Source organism: Necator americanus, chromosome II (genome assembly GCF_031761385.1).
Source record: "Necator americanus strain Aroian chromosome II, whole genome shotgun sequence".
Lineage (NCBI taxonomy): Eukaryota > Metazoa > Nematoda > Chromadorea > Rhabditida > Ancylostomatidae > Necator > Necator americanus.
The window spans coordinates 21,669,225-21,689,818 of NC_087372.1; the positions used below are offsets into that span (position 1 = coordinate 21,669,225).

At 44.8% G+C, this 20,594-nt stretch overlaps 2 protein-coding genes across 3 annotated transcripts in view; one reads left to right on the plus strand and one right to left on the minus strand.

Annotated features, from left to right (window-relative positions):
* The window catches only part of RB195_018929 (uncharacterized protein), a gene marked incomplete at both ends in the record, with an annotated part of 40,296 nt that overhangs the window by 18,348 nt on the left and 1,354 nt on the right, over positions 1-20,594 (minus strand). Inside the window, 13 exons of one of the 2 annotated variants that reach the window (XM_064186570.1) lie at positions 109-135; positions 1,027-1,228; positions 1,573-1,758; positions 2,121-2,218; positions 3,800-3,917; positions 5,378-5,519; positions 7,368-7,532; positions 7,588-7,747; positions 12,973-13,057; positions 13,895-14,005; positions 14,412-14,534; positions 15,370-15,485; positions 20,196-20,350. In XM_064186570.1, coding sequence (XP_064042450.1) covers positions 109-135; positions 1,027-1,228; positions 1,573-1,758; positions 2,121-2,218; positions 3,800-3,917; positions 5,378-5,519; positions 7,368-7,532; positions 7,588-7,747; positions 12,973-13,057; positions 13,895-14,005; positions 14,412-14,534; positions 15,370-15,485; positions 20,196-20,350 — 1,688 coding nt within the window. Of the gene's footprint in view, positions 1-108; positions 136-1,026; positions 1,229-1,572; positions 1,759-2,120; positions 2,219-3,799; positions 3,918-5,377; positions 5,520-7,335; positions 7,533-7,587; positions 7,748-12,972; positions 13,058-13,894; positions 14,006-14,411; positions 14,535-15,369; positions 15,486-20,195; positions 20,351-20,594 lie in introns of those variants that run through there. The other variant, XM_064186569.1, reaches the window with a different exon arrangement.
* Positions 11,889-12,479, plus strand: RB195_018935 (uncharacterized protein; the record flags this gene model as incomplete). The annotated part of the gene is made up of 1 exon (XM_064186577.1): positions 11,889-12,479. One exon carries the CDS (start codon positions 11,889-11,891, stop codon positions 12,477-12,479), a length of 591 nt encoding a protein of 196 aa, XP_064042458.1.

The following is a 20,594-nucleotide window of genomic DNA, read 5'->3' on the forward strand; positions in this document are numbered from 1 at the left end:
ACTTAAGTTGTATGGGTCCCGTCATGATAACAGTCCCAAAACCAACTGATGAGAGACGATACCGCAAGAAAATATCGCAAATCAAGAGAAAAAGGACGAAAATCGTACCTCTAGTCCGAGTCGTGCGTTCCCGGCCTAGGCCGAGCATCGGTGGTTCAGTGGTAGAATGGCGGCCGGGGTTCGTTTCCCGGCCGATGCACCATAAAATGGCAGGGGCTTGCTATCCCTGCACTGCAACTGGCAACTGAAACCGAACTTGTGCCACGCGGGCTTGTAATCTCAAACTTGGGTAATTAAACTTTTATTTAAAACTTTAGGAATCAACAATGGGAGCAACATCCAAAATAACAAACATTCGCAGTAAATAACATATTTTTATCAATCGCAAAAGTATGAATTTCATTCGCAACTAAAAATGACAATAGTGAAAAATAAAACGATCGCAAAATTTCATGGCAAAATAACATTATAAGGTGAAACATAATAAATGAAATTATAGCGATAAGAATAAATATTAAATGATTGTTCACAAAATGAATACAATAAGAAAACGATCGCAAAAGAAAAAAGAAATAAAATCTTCGCAGCGTCGTAATTCGCATTTGCGCATTTGTCGTTCTCTTTTATACTGTGCTGGGCGAGGTTCCCAAAACATCTGCGTTGATATTTCTCTGATATGCTTTATCTCCTCAGTAACGGCAGGATGTTTTGGGAACGTGGGCAAAACATTTGAATCGCGTTCTTCCGCGATATAGAGTGGGAATCATTGGAAGAAGTGTGAGAACTATCTACGGAACATTATTGCCGAGAACTGAAGAGGCCCACACTAACTGACTGACTCACAGAGACCTTGAAGGATGTCAATGACTTGCTTCAGATCCTTCAAGGTCTCTATGGGTAGTAAGTAGCTTCCTAGACATGACAGCGGTGTCTACATATGTGTCGCTGCGTAATAGAGCGCTGGAAGGTCTGTCGAGTCGAATAGGTGAGATCTTGGTCCATCAGTTGGTCCTTAGCTTTCCTGACGGGTGCGAATGCTGCCCATGCTGGTCTCATCCTTCTATTCAGTTCTTTCTTCGAGTCGTTCCCCACATCCACAGAACGTACGAGGTGTACGTATGACAAAGCTTCTATGATTTGAGAGCTTTCAAGTTGTTCTCCTCCGTCCAGCAGGCGTTCTTGATGAATTGTGTCTTCCTTCTGTTTAGTCGCAGTCCTATTCTCTTCCCTGCTTCGTTCAGTTCCTTGGGAGCATCGTTCTTTCTTTATTAGTACTTCTCGAAAGGAGAACGATGTCGTCCACAAACGAAGGTTTTAGAGAAATCTTCCATCAACACGCATGCCCCTTTCTTCCCACGAGAGTGATTTCATTATCTACTGCAATTCAGCCGTGAAGAGCTTCGACAATATGGTATCGCCTTTTCGTACCCCCTTTCCAATGGGTAGGATGAGGGGGGAGAGGGAGAGGAGGAGGAGGAGGAGGAGGGGGGAGGGGGTGGTGAGAAAGCTGCATCATGGTGGTGCATCGATCGTAGCAATTGGCTAATGTCCTCACATACGAGGCGTCCACACCTTGATCGACCAGCGCTGACAGTATTGACGCTGTCGAAGATTTTCTCGTAGTCGACGAAGGTTAGAACAAGGCGCAGGCGATATTCCCGGTAAACCTCATTGACCCTCGACACGATCTGGATGTGGTCCAAGCAGCTGAACCCTTGGCGGAATTCAGCTTCTTCTTGAGGCTGGGCTTCCAGCGTCCTAGATATGCGCGTGAGGATGATCTTGGTGAATACTTTGTATAACACGCTCAGCAAGCATATCGGATCCTTTCTTCCTGAAGGTAGGATGTTATGTGCGCTGCTAAGATTACATGAAGTGGATGGCCACCAGCCCGAAGAAAGTCTGCTGATATAAAATCAGGTACGCGGGCTGGGCCAGGTTTCATGCTCTTGATAGGAAACCAAAACCGCCTACATTTCGTGACGGATCCTTCTATCCACGAGTGACGAGTGTATCGTCATTCATCTGTCGTACGTCGCTCCTTCTGCACTTGGTTTCCTGTAGAGCAATCACGTGAAATTTGATACGCTCTGCAGCTCCAAGAAGGGCATGCAGGTCACTGTCTGTGGACACTGTTCTCGCGTTGTAGGTACACAGTCTGTGCCGGCCTCCATGGCGAGTCGAGCGGGTGTCGCTTTGGTCCAGAATCAAAGACGCCCTGAACAACTTGAGATTTGATCGAAAAAAAACTTCTCCCAAACTGGGCAGCCCTGCCACAGCGAGCTTAGCTTTCACCAAAGGTCCTCACCCAATCTATTTGGATCAGGGAGCCACCTTACCTAGTGGTGAATCTTAGCACTGGTTTACTCTTAGCTAGGTTTCCGATTCCGGGAAGTAAGAATGTCGAGTGTGTCGACAAATGAGACATTTTATTCTATTTCTGGCGCTAAAAAGCGGTTAGAGCTATATGCTATGGAGATGTGAGTCACAGATAGGTCAAGTCTAGCTAGTCAAGACAATTATCTATGTAATGAGCAATGATTTCTTTTGTAGCATGAGTTCGAAAGGGTTGATGTTCATAAGTCGCATAGTATGAGAACAATTTCGCTTTAAAATGAGATAGCATTACTGTTTTTGTTCAAACAAATACGATGAGGCTATGGGGTTCTCAACCGAAGCAAAAAAAAAAACATATAATTAGACAAATGCGTTATTTCGAAATGCTTAAAATTGTTTATGTTTCCGTCCTTGGTCGCATGTCCTCACCTTTGAAAAACCTAACTTTTGATTATTTTTTTTACTGATGCCTGCACTCTTTTTCACTCCAGGCATCAACAAGCTTGGTTCCGTCTCTTCATGCTTGCTGAGCGTGTTGTACAAAGTGTTCACTAAGATCATCCTCACGCCCATATCTAGGAACAAGCTGAATTCCGCCAAGGGTTCAGCTGCTTGGACCACATCCAGATCGTGTCGAGGGTCAATGAGGTTTACCGGGAATATCGCCTGCGCCTTGTTCTAACCTTCGTCGACTACGAGAAAATCTTCGACAGCGTCAATACTGTCAGCGCTGGTCGATCAAGGTGTGGACGCCTCGTATGTGAGGACATTAGCCAATTGCTACGATCGATGCACCACCATGATGCAGCTTTCTCACCACCCCTCCCCCCTCCTCCTCCTCCTCCCTCTCCCTCTCCCCCCTCATCCTACCCATTGGAAAGGGGGTACGAAAAGGCGATACCATATTGTCGAAGCTCTTCACGGCTGAATTGCAGTAGATAATGAAATCACTCTCGTGGGAAGAAAGGGGCATGCGTGTTGATGGAAGATTTCTCTAAAACCTTCGTTTGTGGACGACATCGTTCTCCTTTCGAGAAGTACTAATAAAGAAAGAACGATGCTCCCAAGGAACTGAACGAAGCAGGGAAGAGAATAGGACTGCGACTAAACAGAAGGAAGACACAATTCATCAAGAACGCCTGCTGGACGGAGGAGAACAACTTGAAAGCTCTCAAATCATAGAAGCTTTGTCATACGTACACCTCGTACGTTCTGTGGATGTGGGGAACGACTCGAAGAAAGAACTGGATAGAAGGGTGAGACCAGCATGGGCAGCATTTATACGACGCATTTTCGTCAAAAACTATCGAGGACAGAATTCTACTTCGACTCCCAATTTCATCACACGCCGATGGAAACACAGCCCACACTGCTCGCTGTGGAAACGAAGTAAGGACTCGATACGTAAACCAGCTGCGATCCAGGACCGACACTAATATTTTCTGCGATGTGTTCGACCTACCACTACTCGACTGTGCGAGCAAGGACGATGGTGCCGACTCGTCTCAACGACTGCAACGCATTCGACGACCGCACCGCCGACTACAGGTGGACCCACCAAGAACCCGATACGAGTTAGCCTAAAAGGGAAGAGTTGTAGGGTGGGATTTCTACCGTATTATTCGCGCAGTGCAAACTCACGCTGGACAGGTTGTATTCTTGTGTTGCCACCCTTTTGTTTTTATGTTGACATTCTCTCTGTTTATTCACCTTCAATAAAGGTACTCGTCTTCCGCTGTAACTACAACTACACTACAACAATATCACTATGCCGTAAAAAGTGCGTCCAGGCAATTACCAAGAAAAGGATGAAGTGTGTGGCGTCAATCAATCCGCTTGGGATGCGCCCCACGATCACTTCAAATCAGAGTCGTTTGAAGTTTACGAACGTGTAACTGGCCTATACAATGACTTGCGGTGGCTAGCCGATGTGTCAAGTCAGTGTTTTTATCCTCCCAGACAAGTTTGGTCCCAATTTATCGACACCGAAGAAATGAAAGGCTTGGTGAGCACTAGGGCGGATTCGAACCTCCGATCGATTGTGCAGGGAGCGGAACATCTAAACGCAACACTACACCCGCCCTGCAATTACCGATACTACAGAAATTTTTGACCTAAGTATGGTTGCTGGAGTATGGTTTTTGGAAATGTGACAGGCAAGGTCTCTTAATCACATGCACTGATCACCAAGACACTTCCAAACTTTCTAGAATCATTTATAGACTTCGAATAGTTAATAGATCGGCAGCTCAGTTGGCCGAACATGTTCGGCACATGTCGTGTCCCCAATTCTCTTTTCAAATGTCCCCGTGCAGCCATATCACTTTCGGTGCTTGAGGAAAATCTAAGATTACCTGCGAACGATATGTGTAACTTAGCAACCAGTCCAATCAACAATTGATCACCCAGGCTGCACACAGAAAAAAAAGACCGCTTTTCTACATGACAAGGAAGAAGGTCGAACATACCGGCCGCATACTACAAAAGCGAACATGCTGTGAACTATCGCGGAAAGATAGGGTTATAGGCGCAGATCACGAATTTGAGCGAAATGACACCCAATTTTTCCCGAACTTCCTGAAAAAGATGTGGAAAACGGGCTTTTTAATCGAATTTCTCTACATGACACTTAATTTGACCTACTTGACTTGAACAGGCGGATGTTGCGATCTAACGCACCTTCGTCGGGGTTTTCGTTCTTGACACACATCCGAGCCCATTTTATTCCATCTTCAGCTAGAGCTCGCGCGAAATCTATCATTCGCTATCGCATAATCTGCAAAATGTTACGCCCCGCCTGAACTGCCTATCGACACCTAGTGACATCTTCAGATCTTCGTTTCTCAAACCTCTTCTAACAACCCGGAGACTTTCTCCATTTTGAGTCTAGCAGCATCCTCAAAGAACTTAGACAAGGCGATCAGACGGTGTTCCTATAACATGAAGATGGAGCGAAGGCAGTTTTCTGTGACTAGTTCAAGGCCGGGATCTGCAAAACATAATGGGGCGAACTGCGTAAAAAGTAGACTCGGAGCTTAACTTTGTCAAAGCAAGTCGCAGCCTATAGGCAGCAGGTAATTTCGATGCAAGGTTAGCAACCTTTTTCAATTTCGCGCTGCTAGATGCGAACATCACTACATCGTCGGCGTACTCGATATCGACAAATTGACCTGCTGGTATTGCTGAAACGACATCAAGGACACTGCTCATCGGTTCTTCCCATGATTATACGATGACTATAGGAGAATCCAACTATATCTCAATCCTGTTTCCATTTTGAACGGTGAACTACATCCGGCTGGTGTTCCAATTGCAGCAATTGTTCTTGTTTCATTCGTGCCATTAATCAAGCAAACAAAATTTTTGGAACTACATTAGCACGAAAAGCGTTAAGACGGACTTGTTAAGGAGAGTCAAAAACTGCCTCGAAGTCCAGAAAAGCTAACTACAGGGGTTTGGAATACCGCTGCCACATTTCGACCGTTCTTCTGATAATTAACACCTGGTCGATCGCAAAACGACTAGGAAAGCCGGCTTCCACGTCACGGGCGGTTCTCCGCGATGTTTGTTAACCCGGTCTAGGTTGATCCGCTACAGTACCTTTAGCATTACAAGCAGCGCAGAGTGATTCTTAAGATCCGCTACGGATACCTTCTTGTGGAAAGCAATTATGATAGCGTATCTCCACGACTCAAGTAGTCTTTCGCCAATCCATATTGAACGGATGACCTTCGTAACCTCACGAATCCCAGACGTGAGGAAAGACCAGCATTTCCGCGATAATTTAATCATATTCGCCAGACTTTCCATTCTTCATTTCCTAGACATCTGTTCGTCTGTCTGGACACCTATCATTCTGTCATCAATGGATGATAGGCACAAAAGAACGTATCATCCCGTGATGATGATTCAGGTAACGGACGCAACATCCAGCAGTCGTGATTGAGAATTGTGAACGAATGCACAGACAGCGTAAACGTGTTATATCGAAATGACGCATCGCATCCTACATGGAGGCGAACATTGAACCGCTCCCCACCGAGCGCCACAATCTCCTCTTTTCTTCTTGTTTTACATAACTTCTGCTTCCTTTTCTTACAACAATTTGTGAATAGGATTAAATAGTCTTGAAAAAATTCCTTTCCGTTAATTTCGCTCTTATAATGCCTCTAGGGCGTTTGTAGCAATCTGATCCTTGTTCCATTCTTTGTGTAATTACGTATGATCAGCACCCTTCATCTCGTGATACTAAGAATTCTCCTTTCCACTTGTGTAACAGTTGCTTCTGATGCCAGCGCATCTCCCCGAAAACTTGAATTTGTAGGATTTCTGCTTCAATTTTTACGTTATGGTTCCCTAGTTGGGTTCCAAGACAGCTTTTGGGACTTCTAATACAACTACGACTACAAGAAACATTAACCACACACAATTACACGAAGAAATCAAGAAATTCAATTCCCACAAACTAAGTTCCTATGAGTGTCCTAACAACAAAACGAATGATAACACTAATGGAAAAAGTTTTGGCCGAGGCTAGTTAATCCTACTCATAAGCTGTTATACACTTTTTTATGACGACTTTGAAATGCCATCGGTGCGCTCGCCAAATCCTGCAGCTAAACAAATTATTTCTCACACCAAGTGCTGTTTTCTGGCAAACACAGTAGACCAGTTCAACAGGCACCTATGACTACAGTAGTTGCTGTATATTCATTGTATACTCATTTAAAGAAGAATGAAGACAAAGCGTTAACATTCAATGCACGCAAAGAGTTTCAAATAAAGCCACATTGTCATCGAAGTTGAAAAAAAGATTTTCAATGAAAACTGCTACACGTAGAAAGTAAAACACAGACGACTTATTTAACATCAGAAAGCACTATAACTCAGATGTAAGGACATTTCACAATGCAATTTTCCAAACAAAAATGAACGCAATGACCCGAAAAAAAGTGCACGGTAATGACTACGTATTTTTGACTCAATTAAAAACTGAACTCAGTCTAGCTCATTCGAACTAAACTCGACACCTAAACACTGTTCTCCAATCTCAGACACCTCAGTGCCATGAAAGGACGAAGGCGTTTTGAGCAAGCGATGGCTATCGAACATAGCGTTGCGACGCGGGGCAAGCAGTACCGTAGCCAGCAAGCACATGACGAACATCTCACAAATGGTCACAAAATTGCAAACAACTGGAATGTAAGCTAAAACATGCTGTGATCGCAAAAGATAATAGGAAAGACTCACAAGTGGCATTTTCCTGAGCCGTGAGTAATGGACCGCATTTAATGAGATCAAAACGGAGAAGTATGTTTTGAAAGATCATGGGTTGTTGAGCAGAAAAGAACAGTAATGACACATCCACGAAGCGGAACACCGTGAGAAAGCAGTACTCCGACAACTTGTTCTGAGAATATTATGTTTTAAATGTGTATCTGTCTCTGAATCGAATCGAACCCAAATTTTAGCTAAGCTGCGATGAAAGATGACTGTAAGAGTGATCAACTGTTCAACTATATCATATGATCAACTACATCTAATTTATAGACAAAAACAACACAAACAGCATAAGAATAAAAGACAGCAAAGAGTCAGGCTGGAGAAACGTGAGTATATTCTCAGCAATTCATTTTTTTTTTTTTTGAAGATACACACTGAGGGAATTCCAAAGAAGTTTTACAAGTGCTTAAGGTGCCAGAAAAGAGTGCCATGCAATGATTAGTCACAAAATTGCGTCAAACAGGATCTGTTTTGAACAAGGCACAAAACATTCCAAAACGTGTCCGCAAACTAGAAAATGTGGATGCAATTAACCAGAAAAAACTTCAGACCCATAGGAAATCAAACCGGCGCCTGTCGTAACAAACCGGCACGTCGAACATGCGGACGAATACTTCACCTGGAGCTAAAAATGTATCCCTACAGAGTGTCTGTTGTTTGTGCATCAAAACCAAAAGATGCTCCTCAGCGCCTCCAGTTTTGTGATTGATTGCTCACTGAGATGACAACGAACATGGATCTTTCCTTTATTTCTGATAAACCGTAGTTTAACCTGGGTTATGTCAGCTCACATAATGACAGGTAAAAGAAAGGCGAAGTCGACGATCACAGCGCATTCTCTCTCTTGTCGATGCTGCTTCTCTCTCTCTCTCTCTCTCTCTCTCTCTCTCTCTCTCTCTCTCTCTCTCTCTCTCTCTCTCTCTCTGAAGTTTTCTCTCATCGCTTCTCTGCAAAGCCTTTCCGAACATGGTGCATCGGCCCACTACGTTCCCGACGCCCGAACCCGCAGGCTCGGAATTGGATCAATTAGTGCTCAAGATTTTTGATAATTTCGCAGTGTACTGATAATCTTGAGTACATTGGACCTTTTGTATCACGGATTTCCGATTGCGTTTTTATTTTACGCAACTCTACCGGATTATTTGTTTGCAAACGCTGATTATTCTGCCCCTTCAATACGATACTACGAGGTACACAGACTCAGACAACTTAACGAATACTAACACGTCCCACAACTAATCGTAGACATAGGGGAAAAGATGTCAGGCCCGGCTACACTACGCTCACACAGAGGGCTTTTAACTCGATACTGCAATTGCTTAACGCTGCTTCTTGACGAGCAATCCCCAACGCAGCCAGATGAAGTTCGCATAGACCAAACATCAATACAAAAACTTCGCAGATCCTCCTTTGAACTGTCAGCAACGATGCAGCTCGTCACAGATGCCTTAAATAACTTCACGTCCGCACTAGATGATCTTCAAGAACCACACACGGAAGAAAACGATAAGCAAGTGACGCAGTATTTAGACAAAGCTCACGCAGTGTTGGAGCGAGCACAAGAACGAATAATCAGCATAGAGGGGATATTACTATAGAGGGGATGACTACTAGGACCCAGTCAGGAAGAAACAACAATAGTACAAATGAGAACTGCAGCACAAATTCCAAAACTCCCAGCGATCCCTATACCAACGTTTACGGGAAAAATCTGGGAATTTTCAAATTTCTAGACACTGTTCGAAGCCAATGTACATCAACAACCTTTGACGAAGCTTCAGAAATTCAACTATCTTGTCAACACTCTGAGAGGAGAAGCCCGAGAGCTTATACGCCGTTATCCCATCACTGAGTCAAATTATGATCATGCAGTTGACCTTTTACACTCTAAATACGGCAATGAGACAGCTCTCATCGGGAATCTACAAACGCGTCTAGAAACGGCAAATGCTGAATCAAAGAACATCAAAGCACAGAGACGCCTTCTAGAAACGATCATTCCGATCATCATACAGCTACAAGAACTAAGGGTCAATCTCGACGGATCCTACCTCTCGCAGAAAATTCTTGCCAAGTTCTCAACCACTCTGCAGCGTCAAGTATTACAAGAGTACGTCGCGCAGAATACACAAGAAAGCGATTGGAATATGAGTCGTACATTGTCAATCCTTGACAACCTTATTTCCACCGAAGAAAAAATCAACGAAATGGTAGATAGAAATGAGCGAGAGGATGCAACACCCATTTATCAATCAGACAAATATAAAAGAAGTCGTCAGAAGATTCCATCATCAACATCACAGCAGTGTTGCATGTTTTGCAACTCCAACATACACAAATCAGTTGATTGTAATCAAAAGTCAAGTCCATCAGATCGTCGAACATTCCTGCTTAACGACAACAGATGCTTGAATTGCGGGAGAGAAGGACACTTCCTCGCAGAATGTATAAGCAAGGGATGCAGGAATTGCAATGGACAGAAACACCATCACACCATCACCATCTGTCCAAGATATGCGAAAGGCCCCAACGCCGAGAAATGAGTGGAGAATGGCTAGAATAACGGGCACCCAGAGAGGTTCAGATAAGGCCATACGAGAAGTGGAACTTATGACATCCACACATCGGAAGATCCGACGTCCATTAAACTTAATAACACCACTCGAAATCTCCGCCCACTCCTCGGATCCCGGATCCAGTGAGCGGGAGGGAAACGAGGATGGGAACGAACAAGACGATCAAACAACCGCGAAGGAAACTACGGCAAGATATAATCTCCGTCCACACCGACCACTAAACTACACAGAAAAAACGGTGGCGACGACCTCCACAAGAAACGCGAAACCCCTTCTAACAAGATGGTTTCTTTTCCACCTCATGTTTCTGGCCTTGATCGCACCAAATTACCAGCCAAAAAACGCCTCAGAGTCAGATGACGTGTATATAAAACGGCATTCTCATTCAGACCTCGATGAAACAGATATTTGAAATGCGCACGGACAGATCATACAAACTGTATGAGACACGGTCGAACCAACTACTGCTGAAATTACCACCACAAATCACGTTACACGACCATGCGGCGACACAAAAAGGGCACAAAAGCAAGAAACTGAGACAACCGCGATGCGAGACATCTAGCGGTACGCACTGGACGCAGAGAGCGGAACACGATGTAGGAATAGAATATCGGAGCCAAACGCAGAGCCAACGTCATTATACCCTCCAACTCATACCCAAAGTTCTAACGAAAAAGGCGCACGGTGAATACTCTGCACACGACACTGACAATTTGAACGTGAAATTTCCTCTCAAAACGCTAACAGCATGTAGAACTTGTACACTTAGACATCAGAAAAGAAAATGCCCCACACATGTCGCAGAAACTCGTAACGCTGAAAATTTCATGTTTCAGAACGATGTCTCACCTCAGGGAAGAACCTCACCAAGACGAGTCCCCCAACAGGACGAGCCATAATAACAGTGACCAACGCAGCATCGAGTCGCCAGATTCGTATCGGGATGATCCCGAGTTCGAAGAGGATGTGTGGAATCAACTGCAGCAACTCCGGACTGCTCTCCACTTCCTACCGAACGCCGACAAACTACGTGATCAGATCATTACGGTTGTATTACAATTGGATGTCGCCTCATCATCCTTGACTAACTTTGTAGAGCAAGTACAATCTCTGACCCACAGGAACACCCTGTCTAGGTTCCAGCGCGTGAGCAAGAGGTACTACCGGCCTGTGGGGCGATAAGATAAAGATGGAACTACAGTTCAGCAGGACGCAGCTGAGAACACTACTTACTATACCACCAATACTTGTAGCCTTCAGATCTACGACTCAGGATTGGTGGAACGAGTTAATCCGAATGCCAGCTTACAACGCCAATGGACACACCATGCAACTGGATGAAGACTTCCTGGAGAGGCGCATCGCAGACGAACTGCAAGTGCTTGATCGGAACCGCGATAGAGTGGCGAACTATATCCACGAAACGACCATGATGGGTAAGCTCGAACAGGAATCCCTAGAAGAACAGATAGCGCAAACCTTGAAGGTAATAATACAGTCCCACTCAGACGCCGATGATACGAAGAAGATCATTATTGACAACAGTCATCTCCTTCATGACCACATCGAAGTAGCAAAACAACAACTGATCTTAACACTCGGGACAGCGATCCAGAACAGGAGCAGGGGGCAGACCATGCCGAGCATCGACATGGAAACTCAGACAGAAACCCCCGCCGGGGACGCGAAATGCCAAACTCTCCCAACCGAGCGATGCGACCAATCAACACAGATCGAACCGACGATGCAGACGCAACCCACCAAGGCCTTCGAAGAACCCGGAGAGGATACAGACAGCGAGACCCAACAAGACGAACCACTGAAAAGCAAAAATGGCAAGCGTCACTTGAGCAAGAACCAGCCCCCCACATTGAGGCAAAAAAGAGAAAGGAACAAGAGGAAGGAGAGAGGAATGACGAGAATGTCCTAGAAGTTATGGATGAAGTCGGCGAGGACGAGAGTGGAGTCGAGTATGAACAGGACGAACAGAGTGAAGAAGACATGGCCGCAGAGCAGGTGGAACGGGTAGTACAACAGGCTCGAGCGCAGGTGGAACCAGCGAGAGGAGGCGCTAACCCGGGGCAGAAGCAGAGGGTCGCGCACATCCGGAAGAGGATCCAGCCAGAGAACGGGAGCGCCGGCGCCAACGACTCAGTGCGGAACTACGAAGCGCCCAACAGGAACGGGATGATCTTCGTCTCATGCTACAACAACTGGAGAGACATCCCTTGTGCCCGGCACGCCGGTACAGCCACTCGCATTCCTAAACCACTTCTATGATTTTGTTAAACAACTTTAACTTTATCTGTAGTTTCAAACATGTTACATCACCAGGCACTTTCCTTTTTTCAAAAAGTGCATCGAAATAGCGGCAGACCCGCCGAAATGGGGGGCAAGTAGTTGCGCGGTGCAATTGTGGAGGCTCATTAGTTTCCTGGATACGCGCCGGCACATCGTACGGGTACCTCTTGAATGTTTCCTCTTTACTAAGAAAGATGGAACTTTTTTCATCATAGCGTACAGTTCTAATATCCCTCTTCAGATCCTGCAGTTCTTGTAGGGGAAAAAGCTAGTTAGGTTTAACTAGATGGATTAAGGTTACCAAAACTTTGAGTGATAAAGTGAAAGACGTGCTAGTAGTTGCGCGTGAATGGTTCTAGTAGGTATAAGTGAGAAGTTCACGGTTCATGTAAACAAAGACAAACATAAGAATAGATAAGAAGGACATACGATACCAAAAGCAGCAAAAAAAAAAACTAATCTGTAGACGCACCGACGTAACCCGTGCCAACGTATGCACACCAAATATAGCCAGCATGAGGGAACCAACTGAGAATATGTCTGAGTATCGAAGGAATCTGAACGAGTCGGTAGAAAACTGTTTTCAATCAGAAATGCACAATCCGAGAAGAGTTCTAGATAGATATGCCAGAAATCTAAAAGTAAGCAAAATGAGCGAGTATACCGCAATCACAAACGAGCGTACACTATTTCAGGACCTTCGCAGATTTTGGGAAGGCAGTTAGGTAGGGCCCTCATTTAAAAAAAATGTTATATTTTTCCTTAGAGTGGCTATTTGCTCGAATAGCCACTCTAGTGTTGGCATGTTTGAGAGGATAAATCAACTGTGAAACTGGCTTCTAAGCTGTAACAAAGGAAATGGCTAAACATTAGCTGAAAAACAAGAACGACAGGAATTTTGCCTTACACCAATTTTGCTATTCGTCTAACTCCGAAATGTTTGAGCATTCCTAGTACCATCCAATCCACTCGGTCAAACAATTAGAACTTTCCGAAACAGATAAATTACGAATAAGGGAGGTGTACGCAGTATTTCTACAGGCGCTAACTAAATAATTGCAGCACAAAATTGTCACTTAAAAAAACTCAAAGGAATATTTTTTTTGCCATCATTCTGAAGATGTAACGAGACAGGCATTCTAACCACTGCAAAAAATGCCAGAAGTTAGCTATATCATAGTTTGCGCTCAATATCAAGAAAGAGTATATTTGAGGAATGGGGCCTCGACAACATCTCAACGACAACATCTCTCTTTGTCGATAGAAAGCTAATAGCATTAACAAATTAATCGCATCGGTAGAAAGCTATTGATAAGAACACATAAGTAGTAGCGTGTGCGTAGTATATAGATCGATGGTGCTGAAGATTGGAAAGAACAGCTCTCTTCACTTACGCTTTTGCTTCTTCCCTCATCTCAGCGACAGCAATTATATCGCTCACAATAATAACTGCTCGGACAACAGGCGCCTGGAGAACTAACCACTCCAACCGTCGAATGTTTCTCCTAACATGAATGAAATCAATACTGCTTGATGTTGTAAGTTAGTATCAATAAATGGGGAGAAATGCAAGCAGTCAAACCAAACGTGATGCCGAAGGCAACGATATCCACAAAAAATCGCAGACGCTCAGAAATAGTTAAGATAATAGAGAAATTTTGGAAAAAAATGGGTTTACTGATCTGAGCAAAAATTCTTTAATACGAGTTATATATGCATCCATTCACACGTGCTTCCTGGAGGAATTATGTAGGCCCTTTCAGAGATTGGTGATTGCTACTGCTGCTAATAGAAACGTCGGATTGGACGCACGTGACTCTTTTCGGCTACGTGGGATGCACCTTGCTTTGATTGATTGAACTAACCTGAGATAAACAAAAATTGATTGAAACAATCTAACGAGAAACATACTCCGAAGACTCCGCGGTTGGAAGAAAAGGAATCAGGCAACAGAGTGGAGGGCTTCTGAAGTCTATCGGTCTAGATTCAAACTGCAGGCTGTTTGAAAAGGAGGAGCGTCCGCCAAATAAGTGCCTAAACTGGCAGATATAGTCTGCTCAAAACGTCTTGGAGCCTGATGCAGTTGCGGGGAGAATGTAGTTGGGGGTGAGAGGGCGAATAACCAGGCTCTTATTTCTGGAGGTCCTTTTTCTTCTCTTTAGCCAACATGTGTAACTAATGCTTATGTTTTAGGGCTCCGACTAATTTATTTATTTACTTCCAAAAATAAGCGCGCGGTTGAATGCCTCTCCCCTCTCTCTCCCCCCTAACTACACTTTACCCCAGTTGCTTAGCGGTAAGTTCTTTTTCATATTTCTTTGTAGCCGTGTATAGTCGGCTTAAAATGACCTAAAGTCCGACTCATTTGCTCAGATGTGCGAAGTGCGAACGCGTCGGAAGCGGTGCGGTGAAACCAGCGGCTTTTTTCGAGGTGGGAACATCGTTCGCTCTGCAGCTCGATAAAACGTGAAGTTAAAGATGGTCCCGCCTTGAGAGAAGCCTGCTGGGTTCACCGCGCTGCTTCAAACCCAGCCGTTTCAGCACCATCTAGAGTGGTTGTCTTGGTCTCTATGAACGATTTGAGCGTGGCATTGTCGAGACAGGTTGACGACTTCTCAGGGTTATTCACAGGATACTTAATGGCTCATTCCCAAAAATGTATACACAATAAGACCGCGATATGCGAAGGATCTCGCATTAGAAGAAGATCGATAGTCAAAATCCAACAGAATTATTAACTCGACCGGTGCTCAGTCGGCAAAATTATTTTGCACAGAAAGTCGTGCCCGCAAGAAAACTCAACATTGTCACGAAGTGGATTCCTACACTATTAACGTAACTTGTACTTTTTTTGTACAAAACTGCTCACCTGCACAAAGATACGATCACGAACAAACACATGAGATAGTAAAGAATACCAACAGCAGTCATGATCAAGGAAGTCCTCGGAGCGAGCATTCCAACCAAACAGCAACCCGTTGATACCTTAAGGAAACTGGATCAAAGTAGAGCCGTGGTCAACTTTTGTATTTAGAGTTTTGGGAGCTACTAAACCTCTAGCCCGTTTTTGTCAAAGAGACATATACACATATAACATGATTTAATAGTATCCAAGGCGTATACAAATCAGATTGTTATCTGCAAGTGGTGCCCCTGGCACTTCAGTATACACAATAGGAAAGTACGAATAATATAACCCGCTCTGTTACATGGCAAAAGGTTCCCGTACATTGCAAAAAGGTGATGTCGTCCAGCGCTAGGTTAGATCTCATACCCTGAAAGGTCGAATGCCTGAGGGAATCTTTGGCAACAAACATCCGTCTCGTAACATTGAACTGCTGGCCGCTGTCAAGTGAACTCCAACAAGCCACTCTATACATACTTCTGCGATATCTGCATGCATGGTTTTCTGCATTGCAGGAAACACGTATCAGGGATCGTCCTCTCATCAGAATCGACAATTACACCATCTACTGCGGCGATGCTGATGAAAGGAAAGTAGGAGGCTGCGCAATAGCTGTGAGGAACGATTATAACAACCTGGTGGAGGAGTTTGGATCAACGACGTCAAGATGCATCTTTGTACGAATGCGGGATCGCAGAGGACTCAAACTTTGAATCGTAAGTGCTCGCGCACCTACGGAGACCGCAGAGGACCACAACAAGGACGTTTTTTTATGATGAACCCAAGCGTTGATATACAAGATACTAAGCCAGCAGACGGTAATTGTCGGAATTAATGCGAATGCATAGGTGGGACTTGAACAACAATCCGATGTGCTTGGAAAATGGTGCAAACATCGGACAACGGAAATCGTTTGATAGACCTTTGATAACAGACGAATCTCATCATTGCATCCACGTTTAAGAGGAATCATCGACGCCATCAGCTTACGTGACAAGGGACAATCCAATAACCCCAGAAGAGCAGCGAAAGAGGAAGATGCCAATTCTTAAGCTCTAGCTCGATTACATTCTGACGAAGAACATTCCTTTGTCAGATATCAAAAAACCTAGAGCTGTCTGGGACGTCGCATTCGATTACGGCCACTGTCTAGTTCTTTTCAGCCTTATGATACGATTCCAGAAAAGGAATCGGGGAATTCAACATCAACCGAAGCTCGGCTAGGCAGGTCTGAAAAACGAGCAATGTAGAAAGAAGTCCCGCCAACGAGTGTCAATCACTGTTGGACTGCGGATCAGGAAAAAAGTGGATGACGCTGACTCTTTCACTAACGGCATTCAAGACCCTGCAAAGAGAACGCTCCCGGTTTTAGCACCGACAAAGAAGTTCGCATTTCCATCTGCGGAGACAATATGCACGTACAATTCTGTATGTGTTGCCCGCACTACTGGTGATTTCAGCCAGGAGAGGCGTCTGAGAAGGTTGCGTCAGCTGAAACGTGATCGTGAGAACGAATGGACGTCAAGCGAAGGAGTTCGAGAAGGAGCGGAAGCACAAGAACCCGAGAAAATCCTATACTCTACTAAGACAGTGTAGCGGCAAGATGAGGAGGTGTTCGCCTGTCCTGAACACTGCCAACGGAGTCGCTGTTGGGGAGCCAACCCTGCCCATCTGGGCGGAGCATTTTAACACATCACTGAATCGACAAGCGCCGTAACTCCCTGAACTCATGCACGCTAAAAGACAGACATACACCGAAGCGAAGAGCCACCGACAGAGTCGGAGGTTCTGGTCTGTATCCAAAAAATGAAGAATGGAAAATTAGGAGGAGACGATGGATTTGGTGAATGGAAATGGAGTGAAGATGCAAAAATGTTGAAATCTCTTCCTCCTCCTAGGATCCGTGAGGTGACGAAGATCATCCGTTCAATATGAATTGACGAAAGGATTCCTGGCCCCTTGCAGACACGCCTTTATAATTCCTCTTTACAAGAAGCTGTCCGTTATGGAACCAAGAAATTACCGAAGAATATCATTGGTGCGTGAAATGTACAAGATTTGGAGCGGATCATTCTGGATCGACTAATCCAAGATCGCAAAGAAACCAGACGGGCAAGCCGGCTTTCGCCGTGGTCGACCGACGATTGATCAGGTGCTTATTATGAAGAGAGTGACTGAAGTCTGGCAGCGGTATTCGAAGCTTCTACAGTTAGGCTGCCAGCGCGGCTGTGAACTCTGCGGGTAGCCTTAGCTTTCTGCACTTCAAAGCTAGCACTTCTACAGTTAGCTTTTTAAATTTCGAAGCCGCTTTCGACTCTCCTCACCGAGGCCGTCTTTTCAATGCGCTTCGCACCGATAGAGTTCCAGGAAAGGACAGAAGAACAACTGCTGCGGTGTGAACGCCAGCTGAATGTACTACACCATTCGAATTGGAAACCGGAGTAAGACGAGAGGCAGTGGCGGGACTCTTCCTGTTCAAATTTGTCGTCGATGACATAATGCGAAGGATAGCTGAGCAGTGTTCCGCCGATGTCATTTTAACACCTTTTGCACGTCCCTTGGTTGATCTCGAGTACGCCGACAATGTAGTAATTGCAATAATAAAGTAATAGTAAAGCGCGAAGTTACATGTTGTTATCCTTGTATCAAAATTAGCTGCAGCTTACGGACTGCGACTCCGCTCTGACGCGTGCAAGCAGATGTGGGTTTCCTCGAGACCCCCAACGGGAGTCAAGGTGGACGGGCAACCTATCGAATTTGTGGATGAGTTCTGTTATTTGGGTTGCATGCTGAAAAACGGTAGCAGCTATGAGAGAGATATTCAGCATTCGCTAAAGCTAATTAGGCATTACACTCATTGACGAGGTGCCTGTGGTCTACCCCCTTCGCCAACGAAGTCATGCTGCTACCCATCCGCAATTTGCCCTATCATGATGTACGGATAGGAGACTTGAGCAGCGCCGTTGACGGTGATGAAAAGCCTGACTGCATGAGGAGAAACCTATTTAGACGACTGTTAACCATTTTTGATCGATGGTGTGCCATAACGAAGAGTTTTACTCGGGAGTGGACTTGGCGTACCGGCCGATGACACGTGAAAAACGCCAATATTTTTGCCCGTGCTTCTGATGTAGTCACGGAGAACCGTCATCGCTTCTTTGGTCACGTTATGAGGAGACCGTCTGATCGTCTTGTCCAAGTTGTCTTGAAGATGCTTCCAAATACTAATTGGAAAAGGCCCCTCGGTCGTAAGTGAAAGTTCTGGATGGAGGTGGTGAAGGAAGATCTGAGGACATTTGGCGTTGACAGGCCGCAGCTAGTCCAGTAACGACGGATGGGTAGATTCTATGCGAACTCTAGCCGAAAATCGAACAGGATGGGCTCCGATATCTTTAAGGACGACATACCCCGGTGAAGACGCGGATAGGCCGCGATAGGCAGTAACACCTGCCCGCCGATTAAGTAAAAGTAAGTCAAATAGTATGCAATATTCCGCTCAAAGAACACTCACCATCAGCGGCCCGTGCTATGTTGCTCAGCTTAACTAGTGACAAAAGAGCAGAGAGTTAGCAAGCTCACTTCGAATGCGATTTATCATCTTCAAACGATTGGATTCTAGACATTTTCGAGGGACTTCGAATACACTGGCGCCTCGCTATCTTTGGAAGAATAAACATCAACAGGAATCTCAGAAACAATTCCCAAAATCTGCTAGAATCTTAGGAAGCTCTTGAATGGATGAAATCTCTAGGTGATGAGAACTGCAGTTTTCCTCTAAAGTCACCAAAACGAAGAAAGCCTCGTTTGCCGAGAAATTAGTGGAAAAAGGGTAGCTCTGGAACTCATATTTATTCATGCAAAAGACGTTAAGAAGTGTGCTCCCTTGAGAGCTTGTTTTATTGAAAGAGTTGTAATGAAATATCTAAAAGTTGAGACCAAAAGTTTTAAAACAAACTCATATGCAAATAGGAACGGCAATATGCTTTACGGAAATCTTACGAATTATCACCATACACACAATAGTCGAAACCGGTGCTCCGCCTTCACTTTTGGACGGTTGGAGAAAGGACCCATTTCAATTTTGGAAGGTTGGCGAAGGGATCCTCATCACTTGAGCTGCACCCCACGAGCCAGGTCCCCTTCACCTGAGGAGAGTCCGGCTCCTCCCTATCGCACCTATGATTATCATGTATACCACCAGGGACAAGCGTAAAAAAGGATTGTCCCTAGAGCCCTGGAAGGAAAGGATGTTAACCAAGCAATAAATGGCAGTAAATGTGACTGAGACGTGCTCAGAAAACCCCATTTGTGCAATTGTTTACGCTATTTACAGCAAATCGCATTTACACTATTTACAATGGGGGTCAAAACGTCAAGAAGCATGGTGCAATTGCATAAGCAGCTGAACACGAATGGGTGCGTTGGAATCGAGGTGGGCTCATGGCAAAATGCAGCGAAGAATGCTGCTAGCATGGACTCTCACTTGTTCCTAACCGCTACACCCTTCCGCACCGCTTCAGGAACAGCCGCTGACGCTACTGCACCGCGCTTCATGTCATTTTTCATAAGCACTTGGCTCGTACTCTGTTTATGGCCAATGGGGGTGAGCAACGCCATGCCGCCTCCGTCCACGTCGAAACCGAGACTAAATTCCTACAAATCCGATCTTTTACATTACCGAAGAATGCTTTTCGGCGGTTTTCGCTGTCATTCTAATTCCTAGTACGTTCGGAAGGTAATAGAACATCTGATATGACATTTTAGTGAATGGGTACCATTGTGATTCTCACCGGGAAAAGTGTGACAAGCCAGTAGAGCTTATTTCTTCTTGTCTCTATTGAAACGAACGAGTAAACATAATACCAGTGAACGAGAGCGAGAATGTAGACAATAAGTGTGAAGGATGATGCAATCGTTAAGAGGACCACTTGGAATGGCTCAAGATCTGAAACAACGGGGATGAGATATTTGAAAGGCTTTTGAATTTTCAGGGAAAAACTAGTAAGGTTACAAATCATTTTGGAATATTTACCCTTGCGATGTTATACAAGAGATCAAGGACTGTTTTCGTTAAAGAAGTTAAAGAATGGATCGCAATGAAGGATATGTATTATAGTCAAAACGACAGAAGCACACTCCGCCACAACGTTTCGAGCACAACTGCTTACGCAGTTGCGCAGAAGCGGTAC